This window comes from Glarea lozoyensis (assembly GCF_000409485.1).
Source record: "Glarea lozoyensis ATCC 20868 chromosome Unknown GLAREA8, whole genome shotgun sequence".
Lineage (NCBI taxonomy): Eukaryota > Fungi > Ascomycota > Leotiomycetes > Helotiales > Helotiaceae > Glarea > Glarea lozoyensis.
The window spans coordinates 650,675-671,828 of NW_007361003.1; the positions used below are offsets into that span (position 1 = coordinate 650,675).

The 21,154-nt window shown below is 46.9% G+C and overlaps 7 protein-coding genes across 7 annotated transcripts; 4 read left to right on the plus strand and 3 right to left on the minus strand.

The window, feature by feature from the left end:
• Positions 1-208: 208 nt before the first annotated feature.
• GLAREA_11605 (uncharacterized protein) lies at positions 209-1,888 on the plus strand (the record flags this gene model as incomplete). Its single annotated transcript, XM_008089748.1, has 3 exons — positions 209-443; positions 553-841; positions 892-1,888. The coding sequence occupies 3 exons, from the start codon at positions 209-211 to the stop codon at positions 1,886-1,888; spliced, it is 1,521 nt and encodes a 506-aa protein (XP_008087939.1).
• Positions 1,889-4,004: 2,116 nt separating this feature from the next.
• Positions 4,005-4,499, minus strand: GLAREA_11606 (uncharacterized protein; the record flags this gene model as incomplete). The annotated part of the gene is made up of 1 exon (XM_008089749.1): positions 4,005-4,499. One exon carries the CDS (start codon positions 4,497-4,499, stop codon positions 4,005-4,007), a length of 495 nt encoding a protein of 164 aa, XP_008087940.1.
• A 917-nt stretch (positions 4,500-5,416) lies between these two features.
• On the plus strand, positions 5,417-6,195 carry GLAREA_11607 (uncharacterized protein; the record flags this gene model as incomplete). Its single annotated transcript, XM_008089750.1, has 2 exons — positions 5,417-5,566; positions 5,689-6,195. The coding sequence occupies 2 exons, from the start codon at positions 5,417-5,419 to the stop codon at positions 6,193-6,195; spliced, it is 657 nt and encodes a 218-aa protein (XP_008087941.1).
• Positions 6,196-8,852: 2,657 nt separating this feature from the next.
• On the minus strand, positions 8,853-9,566 carry GLAREA_11608 (uncharacterized protein; the record flags this gene model as incomplete). The annotated part of the gene is made up of 3 exons (XM_008089751.1): positions 8,853-9,157; positions 9,223-9,306; positions 9,359-9,566. 3 exons carry the CDS (start codon positions 9,564-9,566, stop codon positions 8,853-8,855), a joined length of 597 nt encoding a protein of 198 aa, XP_008087942.1.
• A 4,167-nt stretch (positions 9,567-13,733) lies between these two features.
• Positions 13,734-15,648, plus strand: GLAREA_11609 (uncharacterized protein; the record flags this gene model as incomplete). The annotated part of the gene is made up of 3 exons (XM_008089752.1): positions 13,734-13,959; positions 14,014-14,879; positions 14,941-15,648. 3 exons carry the CDS (start codon positions 13,734-13,736, stop codon positions 15,646-15,648), a joined length of 1,800 nt encoding a protein of 599 aa, XP_008087943.1.
• Positions 15,649-16,245: 597 nt separating this feature from the next.
• On the plus strand, positions 16,246-17,361 carry GLAREA_11610 (Cysteine proteinase; the record flags this gene model as incomplete). Its single annotated transcript, XM_008089753.1, has 2 exons — positions 16,246-16,619; positions 16,686-17,361. The coding sequence occupies 2 exons, from the start codon at positions 16,246-16,248 to the stop codon at positions 17,359-17,361; spliced, it is 1,050 nt and encodes a 349-aa protein (XP_008087944.1).
• Positions 17,362-17,830: 469 nt separating this feature from the next.
• On the minus strand, positions 17,831-20,997 carry GLAREA_11611 (RING/U-box; the record flags this gene model as incomplete). The annotated part of the gene is made up of 5 exons (XM_008089754.1): positions 17,831-19,992; positions 20,044-20,308; positions 20,358-20,740; positions 20,795-20,904; positions 20,954-20,997. The coding sequence occupies 5 exons, from the start codon at positions 20,995-20,997 to the stop codon at positions 17,831-17,833; spliced, it is 2,964 nt and encodes a 987-aa protein (XP_008087945.1).
• Positions 20,998-21,154: the final 157 nt, after the last annotated feature.

A 21,154-nucleotide genomic window follows, 5' to 3' on the forward strand; every position in this document is an offset into this window, starting at 1 on the left:
GGCCTCACTGCCAACTGGCAGGTCGAACTCGGCCTGGGACCAACGAATTCTATTTTCGATATCTTTGATGGCGGTTATGATTTCTTGAAGGATGGACTTGGAGCTTTGGGTGTTGTAGTGGGTGGCTACTTTATGCTGCTGAAGCTCTATATCATCAGCCAACTGCTCTATTTCGCAACCGATCAGCAATCACACGCTTCAAGTCAATATGCTTTTCACTACCTACAGTTATGCCAATTTAGCAATTATTCTCCTTTCACTCAGCTCTGTCAATTGTCAAGAACACACATCGAAATCTTGTGTCGAGAACGCACTCGACCTGAGTTGTCATCCAGATCATCAGGTATCGTCACTAGACGAACCTATTGCGAAACACAAACGGCACTCAGGTCCCTGGCAGAAAGTTGAGGACTTTGTACGACGAACTATCGTGTCAATCAGAGGTAAACATTATTATCAGTGCTGCACACACCAAGCTAAAAATATACAGCCGATACTCCCGTTTTAGGCGAAGGAAACTTCGGAGGCGTGGTAGGTCCGTCCCTAACGTAGGAGCTGGGGCTATTGGAGGTGTTGTGTCTTTTATACCCAACCCCGACTTGCCTGCTGTACCATCAACAAGCACTAGCTTTGTTTCCGTTCCAAGCAATGGACTTGGGGATGTCCCGGATGTACCGAATGTCGCCTTGCCTCCCATACCAACTACGAGCTCTACCTTTGTTTCTGTTCCAACCAACGGGCTTGGAAATGTTGCTGATCCGACACCGGTAACTACAGATGCGCCTGCAAGTCAAACGGATTCTCCTGCTGTACCAGTTCCCACTACCACAGCCAGTGATAGGTGAGTTAGACAAGTCTTTTTTCTTCTGTCTTTGGCTAATGGGCATGTAGTGGACCGCCTGTAGTTCCCATTGTAGGAGGTGGGACTGTCGGTGGTGGTAGTGGAGGGGGAGACTCTGGAGGTGGAGGAGGAAGTTCTGGTGGAGGAGGAGGAACGTCTGGTGGAGGAGGTGGAAGCTCTGGTGGTGGAGGAGGAAGCTCTGGTGGTGGAGGAGGAAGCTCTGGTGGTGGAGGGGGAGGCTCTGACGGAGGCGAAACGGACAATAAGCCTGACGAGAATGACGACAACGACGAAGATGACGATGACGAAGAGTCCTCTTCATCCGCCTCATGTACTCAAACTCAGACAGCATCCTCATGTCTGGACATTTGTGCTACTGTCACAAGTGGGAGTATTTCTTGCACCCAGACATGCTCAACGACAACAGGCTGCTCTGTCACCAACACAGCATCAACGACAACGAAGAGCTGTACGAATTCTTTGCCATGTCAGACGATCGTCGTAACGACTATTGATGGACCTGTGAAGACTTCATCCAACTGCCCTGATTGCGAAACATCGACATCCACCACGGCGGTCAATCCAACGAATGTTTTCACTCTAGCACCGGTAGCAGAAGGACAGCCTTACACCATCACAGTTGTTGCCGACTTTGTTCTTGACAGACCACCTCCCGTCGATACCCGCAAAGCTTTGGAGGGAATGAGTAGCATCGACCGAGAGCAGCTGGCAGCGCAACCAAGCGGATTACTGACAACAACTTCCAGCATTACTCCCCCAGCGCCAACACCAGATGATACACTGCCTTCTGTTGGCGATTTCCTGGGAGGCCCGCACAATGTGGCACCAGCTTGCGAGTCAGCAACAGAAACAACAGACTGCAAGTGTGAAGGACCAAACGCTGGAAAGACGCCTTTTTGCAATACTATCATGACGCCCCATCAATGCGCATGCGGATCTTCTTCTTTGAATTTGGGAAATCTACCGAAGCGTGCGATTGCCGCCAGGAGTTTTGCGGGGTTTCTTCGATCGACATTTCGGGCGTGAGTGAGAGGCTACTGTGGATGCGGTATTCGGGAGGCCATTTTAAAATGAATGATGCCATCTTCGTTCGGCAGAGGTTCTAGAAGAGGTTCATTTCAACACTTTATATTTGTTAGCATTTGGGGCACAATAAAACGGGTTTCTTTCAAGAGATAGCTCCTGGAATTGTGAGATTTTCGTACCAAATGAAAACGTCGCTACGAAAAGTGCAACAACGTCAAGGTCTAAGTGACGGCGAGCGTTCCAATGCTCTTCACGAGCGAATGTCAAAATGCTAGTCAGGTGCTTTCGTGGCACTTCCTTTTGCCTCACACAAATACGCTAACCAAGCGAGACGGGCGGGAAAAAAGGGGGGGGACTTTTAGCCATAGCCGAATCAAATCGAGTAACGCCGAGAAGCGGTCCATAATAGGAAGGACAAAGATGCAAGAAGGGGTGCATTACCAACAAAACGCACCACAATCGAAGTGAGTCACACGACCGCGCGTGCATTCGGTGATACTACTGCAGCGTTTTAATCCCTCGCGTCGCGTCCCCTCGCGCCGAGTTTCGCCTCGACTGGAATCGACTTTCTGAGATCTGCCCATCCATCAGCGCTGCCCAGACCAAAGTCCTGAAAACGATGACGAATACCACAAGATAAGCGCCCGGACAGATTTACGAGCTCCGAATCACAACGATCTCGTCAGCTGCCCGTAGCGGTTGCTGTTCTCACTGCGCCACCCAGATGGTCGGGACCCAAAACTCAGCACGAAGGATTCTTCGGTGACAGATTACTTCACCGAACAGGTCATAACACCTCGTAGGAATACACAGTGTTGATATTGATCTTTTCAGCCTTATGCATTCTGTATTTCTGGTTTCTGGGCTCAACGTCTAGTCGTGCGCGGGTGCCATCAGCTGGACCAACAGATGTATGGGCAATTGCAGTTATGAAAACCAACACTTGTCTCACAATAGTTCGAATTTGGCCTGCTGCATCAGTAACAGCCGATCGTGTCAAGCCACTTCAACGCTTGAGAGCAGGATGTTCTTCAGTGAGCCGGGTAGTTCTAAACGGCTTTAACTCTCGTCGTGATTGTTACCTCGCGCGTCTTCTTCGCAGGTCTCCCAATATTTCTATGGAGTTTTCAATTACCGCTGAAAGAGAATGCTCAGGGGTATATACAGCTGGACCCAAGTCTTCTAGGTCTCCTTGTTGTAGAAACCCGTACTACAACAAGTAAATAAGCGAGAACCCGATTATTACTGGATTTGGAGAGCTACCTAAACTCCCGCCCGATGGGTATGCGGACTGGTTGTTGGTGACCCGATCCCCCTTGCAGAAATAGTCGTCTTGGTACTGTTTAATTTATGCCGATTCCGCCGGGTTTGTGACAGAGACTGAGGAGGGAATCGCACAGGCATATTCTCTATCGTAGAAACTATGCTTTGGCAGTGATTCTAGTCGAGTATGGAAACAACTAGGTTTAGATCACTTACTCCTTCGATAGCTTTTCTCAATACTTAACTTTCGAAGAGATGCATTTTGCCACCTAGTCATCAATTCGTGCAGCAAACAATATTTGCTATCACAGATCACTCATACTGTGTAACTAAAGAAATGCGGGATAGATCACACTTCCTACTAGGGTAGGGTAGCCTTCCAGACCAATAATTTTCTTGTTAGACATGGTGCGCAAGAAGCGGCGTGTCTAGAATGTCATGGATCATTTGCCACCCTTTCGTCTTGCTTTTGATGCTTGATGTGGCCGGTAGATAGAAGGTTGCTCCGAGCAAACAACACTATGAAGACTGAGTAATATTTTATGCCGTTGGCTGCTCAAGTAAATGACGCTTAAACACCTAGAATACAGTAAACAAGTGCAAGGTTGCCAGCTTAGACTCAATTCATCCCGTAATATGTAAAGCTTTTAGGCTTTGAATTTGATGTGTGTGCCAGGGGGAAGTTGAAGGGCAGCCTTCTCGATTATAGGCTGGCTCCAGGGCCCCAAGCGGTTTGGCCACTTTTGTGCAGGATGGACAACACAGTAACATCAATTTTTTGTCTTCATTCTGCTAGCCAGCACACATTACACACATTACACACATTACACACAGAAAGACCCAGTGGAACATCTCAGATACATTGTATTTTGCCATCAAGAACTCTTGTAGCCTTATACCATTCCGAAGACCACAACCCGAACTGCATTTCCCCGCCATCGCCTCCGCTAGCCTGATCGAAGCTCACATTCGAATGAGCCATCGCAATGTGAACACCATCAGCGACATTCTGCCATTGCAACGTATTACTAGTGGCAGCAACCTGGGGCTGAAACGGAAATTCAACGTCAAGGACATCTCGAAAGGTTGCGAGCTCTGCCGTCTCTGAAGATGTTCTCGACAGCATACTTGCTTGGGAGCCATCTCGAAAGGTCTGTGAGATAGCAGCGGTACTGCCAGGATGAGTTTGGAAAACAAGTGCCTGCTTGAAATAGTCTTGGACATCGGGGGGTATTTCCAGCAGCACTACGGGCTGTTTAGCATTTATGAGGCTGAGCGACAACGACAAAAAGAAGGAGACCATAACCAAAATACATACCATCGAAGATTTCAGGGTGGAAGGAGACATGATGTTTGTGCAAATTATTCGGCCTTCGGCTGCCTCGAAAATTGTTGCAGAACGTACAGCGAAATTTCTTCGTGTTGTGCGTTTGGGCGTGTCGTTGCTTGTTACGAATTGTTGCGAAGGATTTGTAGCAGCCGTTGAACTCGCAGGTAATTGGGACAACTTTGGAAGATATCTTGCTCATCATGATTGACTTCGAGTTTGAGACCATTTCTAATAAAAGCTTTTTCGGGAGTGAGGTTACGGCTCTCTCAATATCTTCATTGACCCTATGTTTGCTATCTACTCGGAGCAATCCAATGAAATCGAAGGCCAAAAAGAGCGTAGATCCAAGGGAAAGAACTGCTTCGTGTAACTTGATGGATCACCTTCGCTGGCGACTGGCCTATGGAAGAATAATATGGTCTGAGAGACCATGAGCGGATATTTGTTTTTTGCACCTTTCCGCTTTTCGTGGTAACCACCAAGCAACAATATCTCGTAGGGGGGCAAGCTCACCCGGCTAGCAGTCGAGCTCAGGTTATCTAAACCCTCAAACAAAGCTGTCAGATTGTCCTCATAGTAGGAAACTGATCATGGTTATGGTCCTCTTCTGCTTCGGGCGTGCAAGACAAACTGACAATCTAGAAACTAACGATCAGCACATAGACAATCCAATAATAAGGCGGCCTTCCTATCGCACGGCACGGGGCCTTTGAAAAAGCATCGGTTCCCATCTTTCGCTAACTATTAGCCAACCATATGATTGTGCGACCTCAGACAATGCGGCAACCAATAGCGGACTCATAGCGTCTCTGAGGCTATGGGACATCCAAACCTCCTTTCGTCTGACGAACGGATAGTAGTCGGTACGATGATGATGCTCATTATCACCTGCTTTCAAATGAAACACCACGAGCAGGTATGATCCCCCTTCCGATATGGTTGCTCCTCCGTCGGCTTTTCTGCTACGACAGAAGCAACTGTTTGTGCATCAGTCATCGGGTCGAGTACACGGACAACTGCGGATATGGCGGGCTGCCTTGGTCTGTATCGCTCTTTCCAGCTTCTGGCGTGCACTGCTCGCGGCTGTTAGCTCTTCCTCCAATTCCGACAGCGTGAAGCCTTGCTCATCTGTGAAAATGATTGAACAGCGGAACCGCGCCGCACTTACCGGCCGAAGAGTCTTGTTAATTGTTCTGATGTATGACAGGTTGGAAGGCTTCGTACCCGCAGCTCCCAACGAATGGACAAAGGAAAGAAGGAATGCAAACGAACCTCCGTACAACACCATTCCAAAACACCGCGGCACGACGAGCAGATACTTAAGACTCGAAAAGAACGAATAGATTCGAAGACAGCAGAAGGGAAGCATCAACGGTCTGAAAACAAGAAGCTAGGCTGCCGTGATAGGCATCACGATGCGGTTTTCCCGGTGAATCCAAGGTCGGGCAAACAGACCACTTGGACAGAAGCGACGGACAGCACTGGAGACATGTATACATATCGGGGTGGAGCAGAAAGAGGGCAATCATGTGCACAATTAATGCACATCACTGATGTTCATTTTCGAAAAAAGGACGATGTCCAGCCGGAAGCGGGATTGGGCCAAGAAACCCAGACTGCGGAAGATACAATCGTGTATACGGCTCTAGATTCGTGGTCGATCATCATCGCAGACCTCGAAACGCACTTCGCTCAGGACATACAGGCAAGATGATGAGGAGTCCATTTGTACCAAAGTGGTGCCGAATGAAGCCTGCACCGTGTCTCGCAACAGCCTCAGGAGGCGTGCTTCGCACGCTATATGAGAGCAAAACTTTGACGGACAAACGCAAAAAAAAAAGAGAAAATCAATGTTCTACAAGGCATCATAAAATTTCGAGTTTGTTTTGTCTTGTTCGGTGGAGATACGTAGCTGTTTTCTGTGGGGTGATCATCTCGCTTTTGAAAGTCACCTGCTCAAGAAAGACGGAGCGTGCCCTTCCTTCCAAGTGGTACTTCTCAGAGTCTTTCTCAAAGTCTTTCTCAAAGTCTTTCTCAGAGTGTCCCTCACAAGGTATACATTCCGAAGGCCATAATCCGTGTATTTGGAGTATCCAAATCATCAGAGCTAGGAGACTGCGTTGCAGAGGTCGTATATTTAAGCACTTCATGCGTTATGTTTTGCATGCTGAACCAGAAAAAGAGCAATGAGGACAACTTCGCAGCGCTTAACGAGCATTCAAGTCCGCAAAACTAGGGCATGAATGCTCGGTGTTCGTAAAATTCCATACGAGAAGATAGATCCACACTGGCAGACTTTCTCGGATATACTTCGCACTGTCCATACTTCTTTTCATATGTAGAGATACCCAAACCTTCTTTAAATCTCTCCGCCTATTCAAGTATTTGGTTTTATCTTCTTCATACGCAGCTTGTGGTTGCCACTAGGCATCAAGTTGGAAGGACCCGAGCCACATCTAGGATAGCTCATACGCTTCCATCCTCGCATTCTTATGGAAGGCAGATCAAGGATCTTACTTGGTTTCCCTCTTTCTTATCCTTTGTGTATTTGACTAGCGCTTGAGCATGCCGCAAACTCTGTTCATCATCTCGTTTGTGGGTTGAATCAGCAGCAGTGTATTTTCGTTTCGCCATTTCCTTTCGTAGCATCCTGCGAGTCGGTAACTTCGAAGGCTGTCTTCTGGGCTTTGCAGAGCGACGATTCGATATACCGCTGCCAGTAGCAAAAGGCTAATAATAGAGGCGACCGCGAAGGTCCCGGATGGAATTGTGGAGTCCCGGAGCTGCGATCAGAACACCGCTTACGCTGAACCTCCTAGTGGAACATTTTCATTGTATGGCATGTCAAGTCCATTGCATTGGCTGATGTGATGTGGTAGGAATCTTCGTCGTATCATTGGCTAGGGTATGGTTGTCGTTGAGGAGGCTTTGAGGCTCTTAGATATGTATCACAGTACGGGAACGGGCGTTAGTAGGGGAAAGAGCGACCGAAGTAGTCTAGCGTTGAGATTTCAACGACAATGCTTAAACAGATTCCATCTTTCTCCGATTCACAGCCTAACATCATGCATAACATACAATCGCAGCCGATTACAGTGGCTGCCTTGGACTGAAGATTTAGATTCTTACTCGTTTCGATGATGCGCTCTTTCGCACCGTTCTCCATGCCACCTTGGCCAGCTCATCGACATCCTTTCTGATCGCCGACACACCCACGCTCCTCTACCTCTTCCTCGGCCCAATTCCTACCTACTACACATATTCTGAGCAGGGAAAAGCGGAGGGAAGGATATCACGGGGGCGTAGCGTTGGCGGTCATTCAGAGCAACATAGAGGTAGGCAACGAGCCCAGGCACAATTCAGGCATATCACACACGGCTTTCGCAGAAGGACTACGAGCTGCACCGATTTCTGCTTTTACCGAGAGATAAATTCAAGTGGGTGGCGAAGCTACTAAGTAGGTAGGTATGCCAGATCTTGTATAAACACATCTCTTCATACATCGCGATCATTTGGTGTCACTAGCAGCTGTGAAACTTCTAGAATAAGACCCATATCCGAAGTGCTGCATCATCACTGTATAAGGCTGTCTTGTGCAACTTGGCGGCAAATTAAGCATTTCCTAATATAGCTATTTCCTTTCGATACGGTTTGTACACATGATAGAGGCGATGTCCGTTAATTTAGAACGAGGATCTCAATTACTCCTGACAGCCCAACCCACGAATCGCTATCAAGTTCAGCTCGGCCTTATAATTTTTTTTTGGTACACCATTTGTCACAAGCTCGACACATTCCCAATTCTCTAAGCATAAGCACGGCGTGTGGTTGTTTCGGCGCTTACGGGGTTACATTTAAACTCATCACCCACATACCAACAACATCGAAGTTGACCGCAGGCAAGTTTTCCTGCGTCTGTTACAAATTGGGGGTAACTTCACGACCATTTCCAACTGCACCCCAACAAGTCGTCGCGTCGGAGCGTGCGAATCTACTTCAAGCGACCCAATTCCTTCGTAGGCTCACCAGTTGTGGCTGTCGCTTATCTTTTGTTGGATTCTCGCCTCGCCCCCGCATACTACTTTGTAACTGCCGTCTGGTAATGCAGGCAAGCTTCGTCGTAGGAGCCGATCTGAGTGGGGAATTACGAGCGAGTGTAGCGAGATACGGATTCAAAAGGGGGCGAAGAAGTAGACGTCACTGCTGAACCAACGAATCCCGCATTGCGACACTTCCTACAGCGCAGAACGGATTTGAATGACCGTGAGTGAAGAATTTAATATTGGAATCTATTTAAAAAAGGCCTGATTATATGTGAGACCCAGATGTTGAATTGAAGTCTCACACAGCAATCTAGATAACTCTTCAAACTTAGTAACTATATCTCCCAGATGTCTGGTTAGCATTCCATTGACTGGTTTGGTCATGCGAGCCACCGTAGCCATTCTGGTATTGATGGGTAGATTCGCCTCCATATGATTGATTTCCGTATTGGTCCGACGAGCTGGCTGCTTGATACTGATAGGATTCTCCTCCCTGATATTCTTGTGCCTGATAACTCTCGTAGTTGATCGGCGACTCTGAAAACTCTCCTTGAGTTGAACTACCAGGCGTGGAAGAGCCGTAGTGGGGCATTGGAGAATTACCCATGAGAGGCATACGGGACCCTGAAGAATCTGCTTGAACATCGTCAGCGACATTGGTGAAAGTAAAGCATGAGATGATGATTTTGAAGCCTTACCCAAGGGTTCTTCCATATAAGCCACGCCATTTTGGTTATTGCTGCTTTGCCCACCATCTGTATCGCTGGGAATTTGGAGAGTAACTTATGAGCATGTTAGATGGACTTCTTCTCTTGATTTGTTTTGAATACTCACAACTATAAGCATCCGGGTGCTTCTTCTCTCTATGGCTGTTCCTCGTATAAGCTCTCCCGGCACTGTAGTCGCAGTTCCCAATTTCACAATAATATCTTTTCCCTTTGTGTTTCAATTCGTGATGTCGCTCCATGTCTGCCCGGCGGTTGAAGACCTGGTTGCAGCCACCACATGGTACGCGGTCGTTTCTTGCTTGTGAGCCTGCCATGCTGTAGACTGGAAGTGACCGAGCTGTAGAATGGCAGATTTCTTGATCTTTAAATAAATAATAACTCAACGATTCAATGACAATTGAGTCGTTGTACAAGCTCATTTCAGACTTGTTCCTGATTAACAAGATGTCAGCCCTGCGAAGTGGCAAATTGCGGATACCTAGCCAGATATATGAAGATTGAAGCACAATTTAAATCTTCCAGAACATCCGCAGCAAGGCTCGTAAACATGCATTTGCATGTAGGCGATCTTGTAGAAGCAAAGTACTCACTTAATCTTGCAGGACAGACTTGAAGTGCGCAGCGAAGCCAATGGAACACTTCAATGGACGCTGAGTTCGTTGGATTGATTGACGGCTAGCTCTACGGAAAGCCGAAAATCCGGGCAACCTGAATCTGCAAGTGAAGAATATTGTGACTTGATGTTAAAGATTCTAGAATAGTGCCCCAATCCGTCAGGGTTTGTTGGAACGAAAGCGTGACGGTGAGGCTCTTCATGAGGCGCCATAAGAGGCGGTAGAGGTCACAATTCGGAAGTTGAATTTAGTTGAATGGTACATTGAGACGGCGCAGTAATGTTGGTAGTGACACATGGCACCAGACGTGTCGAAGAGAGGAAAGGCATGTTCCTATTCGGCTTCCGATTTTGCCTTGGATTCCCTCAGCACTTCTCGCTTAACCGAAATCCACCAAGTAAAAAAAAAGGATGATCGGAACAATGGAAGGTGAGTAAAGCTGTGCTAAGATTGACCAATCTTTCTTCCATGAGAGGAAGAACATCTTGTAAAACCTACATTTTCCATCACAAATCTTGGAGCCGGCTAAGACGTTGCTCTCGTGTCGAATATCCTTTGGGGAGGAGCAGCTAATGCAAAACTCAACCCTAAGAGTAGACAAGATGAAGGGAGCTGTAAAGCTTAGATAAGTGTGATGGCCCCCGACATGCCCGCCTCACTCGTATAATTCATTCGATATTTCCGAGTCTGATGAGGGGTCATGGGTGAAAAGTGTGACCCCTGCTCAAATCGACGCGTTTGCCCACGCTCTTATCCAAACCTTGAAAATCTTACGGAGAAAGGCCGCGTAAAGAACACCTGAGTACAGTCGAATTGAGAGATAAGATTGGTTGCGCTGCAGTTTCATCTGATAAAAACCGAGGTTCATTTAAACATCCGTTGCATAAACGTCTGGTCCCGACTCCCAACAGATAGCCGCTTTGCACCACATTGCATCACAGAAGAGGCACCCTGGAAGACAGATGTTGATTTCCAAAGATAACGTCGTACTGCTAAAGTTTAATGGTGAAGCAGAGTTTCTGAAAAGGCTGAGGCTGTCCAAATCCCGAAGGATCCCTGGGCTCGAGAGGCGTAAAGCGCATCTCGGATGAAGTTGCCGCACTTGCGTGTCTGCGGTTATCTGGCGTCGAAAGGCTCAGCGTTTGTTCTCGAGGATTGAGGAGGACTCAGAGACGACTCACAGTGTGATCTTAGTACCTGAGGTAGTGCAGATATGAAAGAATAAGCGCCTCAACCGCACGATCCGGCATTAAGCATCCTGTTTTCTGGGATCTGATCGAAGATGACCACATAATAAGGCTCGAATGCGTGTTTAAGGATTATTAGAGGACGATAGCATCGAAGAAAGCTCGAGATTTTCTCGTGTCATGCGTACTCCGCCTAGGGAGGAATCTCGAGGCATCGACCGTTATGAACGAAAGTTGATGGCCAAGATTTATTTCAGGACTAGGCAACGAAGATACCGTTCGACTTGTTAGCAATTATATGTGACATTTGCAGTCTCTCTGATCATGTGAGTTTAGCACGCTAATTAATGGCGGTTAGCTTGTTTTAAGACTGTTCGGCTTTGCGACCTTGAAGATTTCGAATACTATAAATCTGAGGAGTAGAAGTATCTCAGTTAACCTCGCCCTTTGGCATGAATCTAGAAGAAACACCGAATGCGACTGTTCTGCGGTCTAAGGCGAACTTGCTGGTACTTTGGCCGTTCTTTCTTGGTGTACCTTGGACAGAGCCAGATGGATGATGCATCTTAAAGAAGTCTTTCGTGTGCCACTTGCAGAAAAATAGAAGTTCCCTATAGAATAATACAGTAAGCTAAAGAGCTGTAGCAAGTGTCTTAGTATCTGTAATTCTAAATAAAATTTTGAGCGGAAGCTCACATGACGTCCGCGCCGGAGCCGGCAATACTGGTCTGTCAACAAACTCTATGATGCGGTAGTTTCGTCTGGGATTCAATGACCAGCGAGACATATCGAGCACCCAACAGTTATTGCCATCCAATGCTGTAGACGGCATATGTTGTGACCACGGCTGAATGTGAATATATCGTCGCAACGCGCAAGAGATGTGGAAACACAAAAGTGGGTCCGCCGTTGACCCCACAACCAACGTCGATGTCCTATGGTCGTGGACATATTGAAGCAATAGACACTTCAAGATGAGCTGCTATTACCGATTGCGAGTTTTGAAGTTGGCTCTTAAGCAGATTTTTGTTTGAAGATGCGACATGGTTGCCCATTCAAAAATGGATTTATCAACCTTGTGAGATCAACCAGATTCTCGTGATTCGGGTCCGAAAAAATTGAAGAGCCACAACTCAGTTGCAACCAGGAGCACAGTGGAGTTTCGTTAATCAAAAATTCTGTATAAATTGAGTCGACTGACTGTCTTTGCACCTTCTGTCACCCGATCCTCGTTACTTAAATCGCCTAGCCAGTTCACATAAGTTGAAACTCCTTAACCTTACCACTTGTCCATTAAGACGTGTTTATAGATTATCTTAATGAGAGGTATGTAGCTGGTAAGGCTGTTCGAGGTATCGCCGTCTGATAAATGTGGTAGCTCGTCATGCCATGATCAAGGCTAGCAACTCCCCCCTTTTGTTTTTAAATTTTTCTTGAAGTCTGAGGAGAAAATCCTCAGATTCGAAAATACTAGGAATGGCTCTTACACAGCATTTTGCAGACGCCTTTGTCATTTGGGCGCAAGTATATGGGAATCCACGTAAGAAAAGCAGTACAAGAATGGGATGAATTCTTTTTGAGAAGTGGGGAGATACTTATCAAGAAGTGGATTGTGGCACAGTTCGTAATGAGGATAAATTCAAGGAAATACTCACTAGTGCAGGGTCTGGAAGCTCCTCATGTTCTCAAGACTTCTCGGGTCATTGCTTAATACTCTGGGCACATAGCTTGCATTTGGAGGAAATGCTTGACAGCGTTGGCTATTCATATTTTCCTGGATGATGGTCACACCCTTCGGACTGCAAGGTGTTTAGTTGCAACCTTCCTTTAACTTCATGCGCCGATCGCAGTGAAGGTCTTAACATGAGCTTTTAGTAGAGTTCTGGTATGAGTTGTATTAAAAACAATCCAACAAGGCAAGGTCGACGTCTTCTGCAGTATGCTGCTTGCCTTGTCAATTTCAACCTCGCTCCCTTCTGCTCCGAGTTGTCTTCTTTGCACTTCGTTGCCCGTTGCCCGCGGTCAATTGACGTTTACGCAAATAAGGAACGCTAGTTAGCGTGATCGTAGAGTGGGCTACTAGGTGCTTGAAACTCATACCGCAGGTCGCAATGATATGCTTTTTAGTAACAAAACCTTGTGAATTGTTGTGGCAGTTACCCAAGAATTTCATCAAGTCCCGAGGTCGCTTAAGCCAACCGAAATTGGAATTCAGGGGTCGAACAAGCCACACCGTTCCGCCACTTTCACAACCACAAAGCTCCAGCTGCTCATGGCGGGAATATATCTCTTTTATTCATTGAAGTGGTCCAATTCCTCTTCTCTTTTTACAGCAGGAGTATCTTGACGTTCATGAGGAGAAGAGTCTCCCTATCTAGCAAAGTAGCTGCTGTTGCCGGGATAACGCGAGCCAGATCTACAATCAACGAGACTTGGCCTGCATCTTCCATCCATCCACCTTCCCTTTGAATTCATCCGATCATCGACTCAAAGATACCCCGCTCGAAAGACATAGATCATCAGGAACCGTACCTGATAAGAGTCACAACGTTACACTATGGCGCTTCTTTCGTCCCAAGAAAAGCCTGGCATGCAGGGGTATCCAGAAACTCAAAATCATAGAAAGCGCCTCTTCCACTATCTGGATTGAATGCAAGACAGAACAACATTACTAGCAATCATGTATTCTGGATTTGTATTGTTGGCTGCCCTGCATTTTCTTCGAGGATGCCACTCTCTTTCTGATGGCACTTTAGCTGGGGAAAGGGCAGTACAGAGTGGGGCAACGCCGTTATTGGAAATATTCCAAGTGGAAGCACCCTTGAGAAAGACTTATGACGGTGCAGCTTGCAAGAAAGTTGTGATACAACATGAATTCGCAGCTAGTTACGGCACTCCATATGTTGGTGGGTAGCTACTGGTCTCCAAGAGCGTCACTCATAGCTAACAATTGAGCTTAGGATCATACTCTCCCCCTGCAAACTGCAAGTTTACGACCACAATCTTCAACCTCTCTATCACTTCCTACGGCATCAATTATGACAGGCTTGGACTGATTTACTTCGGCGACGTTGAACTGTGGCGCTTAACGACCGCTATGCCTGTCCGTACGGGGATATTCTCGAACTACCAAAAGGATGTGACAATATTTGATCCAATACTTCGATCGGAGCAAAAGGTCATAATGACGATGGACAACATTTATGACTCAACTTTTACTGGCGCTTGGAACGTGACGCTAACAGCCTTGTACTACGATGATCATAAAACATTGACGCCTGCCAACAAGATACTGCCGATATCTTCCCAGTCATCTGCCCAGAACAGAATATCAGTATTTTCTCTTCCTGACGGAAACGCTACCAGTCAAATCACCCTCCCAAGGAATACTGAAAGAGCTGTGGTTAGTATTCTGGCGTCAGGAAATGGTGCCGAGGAGTTTTGGTTCAGAAATGTCGAATCAGAATACCTCAATACCTTTAACAATTCAGTGCTCTACGGCTACAGCCCTTTCAGAGAGGTTCAATTGTTGATCGATGGAAATCTAGCAGGAGTAAGCTGGCCTTTTCCAATTGTGTTCACAGGAGGTATCAGCCCTGGACTGTGGGTACCGATTGTTGGAATCGACGCCTTTGATATTCCAAGCTTTGAAATTGACATTAGTCCATGGCTTGGACTCTTGTGCGATGGAAAAGCACATACCTTCGAACTCAAGGTCGTCGGGTATGACTCGAAAAACACATTTGGATCAATTAATTCCAACTGGTGGGTGTCTGCAAGCGTATTTGTGTGGACTGATCCCCAAGGCAAGCAAACCAAAGGAAGTGTAAGTGAACAGCATTCTGAACGAATTATGGGGTATATTTGGACTGACGAAAGTTTTCAAGTCCATTCAATCCTCAGTACCGCGTCCAGACTTCAAACTTACCCCAAAGATAACCTCCTCAGCTGGTACGAACACAAGTATGTATCTCAAGCTAACAGCCAGCCGAAAGCTGTCACACACAGCTCGCATTACCACTTCGTCTGGCACTCGAAGCCTCACGTGGGCACAGGACTTATCCTACACGAATGTTGAGGATTACACCAATCTGGGTTACAACAAAACATTGACACAAATCACTCGCGGTTCAGCAAGATATACTTCATCCGGGGGTCTTTTGCCATTGCCAATAACAAATTCGTACTACTGGCCTATCCACTTTACATCAGACAACCTCGTCCCTATCAACCCTCAGGTGAAGAACCAGACCTTGATAGCAAGCATTGATCGCTCGTCAGTGGAAACGACGATTCCAATCCTTCCATACTTGACCAAATCCGTGTCGCAAATCTTCCCCTCAATTCTCACCACTCGACAAGCCGGTGACAGCGTGTATTTCTGGAACAACACATACTATCAATTTGCCGGCGCAATCGACCCAGCCAAAGGAACAGTTGGTACTACAGAGCAGTGGTATTCTTTTCTAGATAGCGACACAGCTTATGGAAGATATGTAAAGGCAGTCGATGGATATGAACCAGTACTGATCGTCGACAAGGAGTTTGGCGAGGCCATATCTGTACCTAACACTGATGTTAGCTCAGCGGAGTAGGGATGAAAATCTGATTGCCTGATATTCGGATTATCTCATCTACGAGGGAACAACGAGCGTGCTGAATTACATGGCCAGCTCCCCTTTAGTATCACTTCACAATCTTGAAGCTGTCAAATTTCCAAATTCCAAGCGCAGTGTCAGATCAAGTCAACCAAATATGAGCAAGTCCGGTTGTCGTTGAGCCATATCAATCCCCTGTCAATAAAGAATATATTCGTCTGCCATTCATGCATCAATGGCATCATCTCCCTTGTATGCAAAGTTTCTTTCTGTTAGTCAGACTTCTGGTTCCTAGGTTGTCCGGAACAACTCGGAAAAGCGGACGCTATTAACTCGCCTAAAGTAATATCTTCAATCCTACCGTCGCCCCACTCTTGGAAGTGAGACGACTCATTGTTCTCGACGGTGTAAGCCATGTCAGTATAGAAAGGTCCATACGAGTACGAATTTTTATGTGACTCACGCTTGGAATTGTTTATAAATTCTGATATTGCTAGGAGATTGAGTTCCACATCACATTTGATCTGCAATCTCGTCATTTTCAAAGTAGATCCCACCCAGGAGAAGTGTTGAATCAAGGGGTCGCTATTCGAAATGGCAACTTCAACATTTACATCTACTCAACTAGCGCAGTATGAGACCTACATCGCACTTCCAACCTGTTTCCACCACAACTCTGCTCCAAAGCTAGATCTTGACTACCTCAAAGCTTTACATGTCCATCAAATCGCTCGCATCCCATATGAGAATCTGACCATCCATTACTCTTCGCATCATTCCATAAGTATAGATCCACAGGTTCTCTGGCAAAAGATAGTTGGCGACGCGAGAGGAAGAGGAGGCTACTGTATGGAAAACAGTTTGTTTTACAATTGTGTGCTGAGGAGTCTAGGATGGAGAGTGGAGTTGAGAGGTGTGAGAATGAGACCTAGGAGTGGAGGAGTTCCTGGTGGGGTTTATAGTGGTTGGTAAGTAGTAAAATGATATCTTCATACATGAGTTGATAGGAGACATGTCAGCTGACTCCATTTTAGGGTACATATCGTCAACATCGTAACACTCCCAGATGGAGGACAATACATGTGTGACGTAGCATTCGGAGGAGACGGTCCAACACTTCCTCTTCCATTGACCTACACATCCGACCCTCCCATCTTCACTAACCTGGGAACTCAAGAAATCCGTCTTATTCACAAGCCAATCCCCAATGAACTCTGGAATGCCGCACTACCAGACGCTTCGATATCACCTCAATACGGCATTGCCACTTCATCGTCATCTACGCCAAAGAAACAACTAAAATACTACGTCTACGAATACCGAAACTCGCCAACCCAACCATGGAACGCCTTCTTCTGTTTCCCAGAATACGAGTTCTACCCCCCAGATTTCCGGATCATGAACTGGTGGACCTCAACCTCACCGCACGAATCGAATTTCCAGACTTCCACCGTTCTGATAGTGCGGTTCTTGATGGAAGGCCCACCTCCTGTCGACACAGGCGCGGCCAAGATTGGAGGGAAAGTTATGTTGGTGAATAATCTAGTGAAGCAGAATGATGGTGGGAAGACGAGAGTTATTTTCGAATGCAAGAGTGAAAGGGAGAGAGTTGAGGCGTTGAGGAAGTATTTTGATATTGAGTTGATAGAAGAGGAGATTGCGGGGATCAGGGGGAGGAAAGTTGAAATTTCGAACATTGATTGCACGTGAGAAACAAGTGTTTGCTCTTATGATAGAAGATCATTCTAGAATCTAGACCACTAGACTGCCTCCGAAAGGAGAGTTTGTGCTGATTTGTTACTGGACTTGAAAAATAATTAGCTTAATTTCTATATATCGCATTGACCGCACTTTGTGACCACGGCTGGCTGAAACTTAATCAATGTAATAGGAAGATCATATACACCAGTATAGGGTGGGCGTATTAAGCAGAAATTAGGTTCCATTACCATTTGCAAGCGACAAGTGCGCTCCAGCAATTTTGCTAAACCCAAGTAGGTATACTCGAAGTACTGTACAAAGTTGTCCGCTTTTCCTTAAGCCCTATGCTATCCCAAAGTCAAGTTCAAATCGTTTGAGATGAAGACGCTTGACGAACAAACGCCCACTGTAATTACATTCATAGCAGTACTGCTGGTTGAGACGCTCACTTCAGATCCCGAAAGGTACTTAACAAAATTTAATCCCATCTTGCGCTTTCTCGTTCAGCTTCCATACGAGCTAGTCTGGACTCCTCGTCCTCGCCGTGAAGAGTTCCGCTTCGACGGCTCTTTTTCCTGCCGCTTCGACTACTGCTTTGCTCCTCTTCTTCGATATGGCTTCGCTTGCGAGCCATACCACCCGAAAGCCCGGCTATTCGCTGAGCCTCTTTCAAGAGTCTTTCTCGGTTGCGTGCTTCTCTTTCAATCGTATGAGGATCTTGTGCTGACTCTACAACTTTAGAGCTTTCGCTGCCTCGAGCTTTTTCACGCTCTCGTTCACGATCTTTGTCGCGGTTAGATGATCTTTCAGAATCGCGGTGCCGAGAGGAGCGATGAGAGCTATCGTCCTCTTGTCGGTGGCGGCTAAAAGAAGATTTATGACTCTCTTTAGTTGCAGACGCAATACGATCTTTACGTGGACCAGTGGGGATTTTTATCTCCTCTACAGCGATTTTGTTGCGAGAACTAGCGCCTTTGATTTCGATGCCATTGGCACCATTTGAAATAAGGGATGGTCGTCTAAACCCTTTTTCTTGTATTACAGGAGCAGTATTGGCGTCTTTTTGAACTTCCTTTACTTTCTCACTCCTAACAAGATCCTCAGAGCCGTGTCGACTATGACGGTGGCGGTGTTCGCGATCTCTCTCCCGGTCACGGCTTCGAGAGCGATCGTCACGATGGGACCGTCGACTGGATCGGTGCTTATGCGAAGAAGATTTATACTCCTTATCGCTTTCCCGATCTCTGTGCTTTTCCTTGTCACGTCGACTTCGATGCCCTGATCTTCTCGACTCGGATGGGGACGCTGACCTTGATCGGTCGTCATGGGGTATGACATTGTCATCATCGCCAATATCATCCCCAGCTTCCCTGTCTCGATCGCCGTCTTCTTGATCCCTCTGGCGACGTCGTTCGCGCCGGCGTTCTCTTCGCCTTTCTGTTTCTTTTTCGTCTTCCGAACGAGAACCTGATCGGTGTCGATGCCTGTGACGTCTGTCCCTACTTCTACTTCTGCTACGTTTCCTATCCCGTGATTTTGAACGTTCCCTTGACGGTGATCTGCTCCGTTCCTGGACTTGATTATCTTTATCAGAAATTTCTGGGGCTACACTTGCACTGGCACTCATTTCTAATCTTGAGCTTCCGGGACGGCCAATGTTTGAGAATCCTCGACCTCTAAGATTAGAAAGACTAGTATTTGGCAAACCCTCACGCATGGCCTTGGGACCTTTTGGAGCATTGATTGGCACATCAACTGGCTTGACAGGAGGCTGCATGGCACCAAATCCTCCGCGACCACGGAAATGATTATTGTGCTGGAACCCGCCTCGGGTTGGTCCAAAGCCATTTCCTCCATTATAAGATTCATCGTATACATGCGAGTCAGGGGTTTGAAAGTTGGCAGCTTGGGCTTCCTCAAAAGTCTGAATTGGCATTATGCTTCCATCGTTACCAATGCTTTCTGCCTCTGTATCTCCAGTAAGATCATATTTTGCTCCATTTTCTAGAGAAGTCGAAGGGTTTGCGACTTCGGTTGTAGCATCCTCAACAGAATTATCCGCAACAGGGTCCTGCTCCTCGGGCTTAGAGCGAATTTCTCGCCCAAACTCATCAGTCCCGTCTGGATTGGGAGCAACATCAGCCTTCGGGCCAGTAGGGATTGTCGATGATTCACCAAGCAATCCATTTTGCTGCTGGCCAGGCCCATTCTGGTAGGGGAATTGCTGAGAAGCGTCATTCGAGCCATAGGCGTGACCCCCTCGACTACTGTAAGCACCTCCACGGCCTCTCCCTCGTCCACGGAACCCTTGGGAACCGAAGTTGTTCTGGTAGTCATTGTACTGGTTTCCACGGCCATAGCCATTACCTTGATTAAAGCCATTAGAGTGGGAAGGGTTTCCGAAGTTATTTGCTCCATAATCACCTTGACCCATTCCTTGTGCATTTGGATTGAAATTATCGTTATTCCAAGATTGTTGGCCATTCCAGCCATTATTGAATCCTGCGCCCATTCCACCATCGAAGCCTCCCATTCCCATTCCCATGGGCATACCACCCATGCCCATGCCAGCCGCACCAAATCCACCATTCATGAACATGTTTTGCATGGCCATTGGATCCATATTCATACCCGGCATCCCTATTATGATAATGAGCTTACAATTATGAACGCGTAGAGTAAACTGCTTACCCATCATTGGAAAATTACCAAAGCCTGCTGGTGCCATGCCATTCTGCATCATCATCATCATTTGTTGCTGCATTGGGTTCATATCGCCCCCAAATCCCATAGGAAAGCCGCCCATGGCAGAGCCATCGAATCCAAATCCAGCCATAGCATTAGGTTTACCTTCACCATCAGGTCCATCGTCCCCATCTTTCTGGTTATCTTCCACAACATCTTCGACGTTTGTGACACCTTCTTCTTGAGTAGACTCCTGACCTGGTGCGATTTCCTTCCCGTCGTCAGCAGTAGTTCCAATGAGTTCAGCGCAGTTAACAAACCTCTATTGACTGATGTGGAACATCCTCCTCAGCCTGATCTTGCTGTGCTCCATTTTCACCATCTGATGGAGGCTGATCCTGTGCGCGTTCGGTCTCGCTGGTTTCCACTGGAGGTAATGGCTCATTATTTGCGTTTGCGACGCTTTCGGCAGCAGGTGTGGGCTCTGCCGCTGCAGTTGGCTCTAGTGGTCGGGGTTCTACTTCGAGGGGAGTCGCAGGAGGAGTATCTTTCACTTCTTTTTGTCGTAGAGCTTCGCGTTTCTTCTCTTCCGTACGGAGGAAAGCTTTGATTGTGGTTCGGAGAGCTTTGTTTGGTTTACAGTCTTCTGCAGAAACTGGAGTGTGCTCGCATACAGGACAAGAAGGTGGCAAAGTAGATTGGCCTGATTTCAATAGTCAGACCCAAAGTTTGAGTTTCTCATATCAACATCACATACAGCTCTCGCATATAATTTGGTCGCAACATGGTAATCGGAACGCGTTAAGTGCGAGCTTGCTACAAATTGCGCAACGGAGTTTGATGGGTATTTCGTCTAGAGTCAAAGAACTACATTCGAATTAGCAGAGATATGCCATTTGCGACCCGTCCAGCGTACCTGATCAGCTCCAGCTGAGCAGCCGTGGCTGTGGAATTTGACATGACGATGCGGGCAAACGTATTTTACAAGAAAGCTTGAATCGGAAGTTGTGGCATCCTGCCTTGGAAGTTAAAGGAACAGAAAAATTAGCAGTGTAGATGTAGAGAACCGCGCAGGTCCATATTGGCGGAATTCAGAGCTTCGCAATTCAATTTTGAA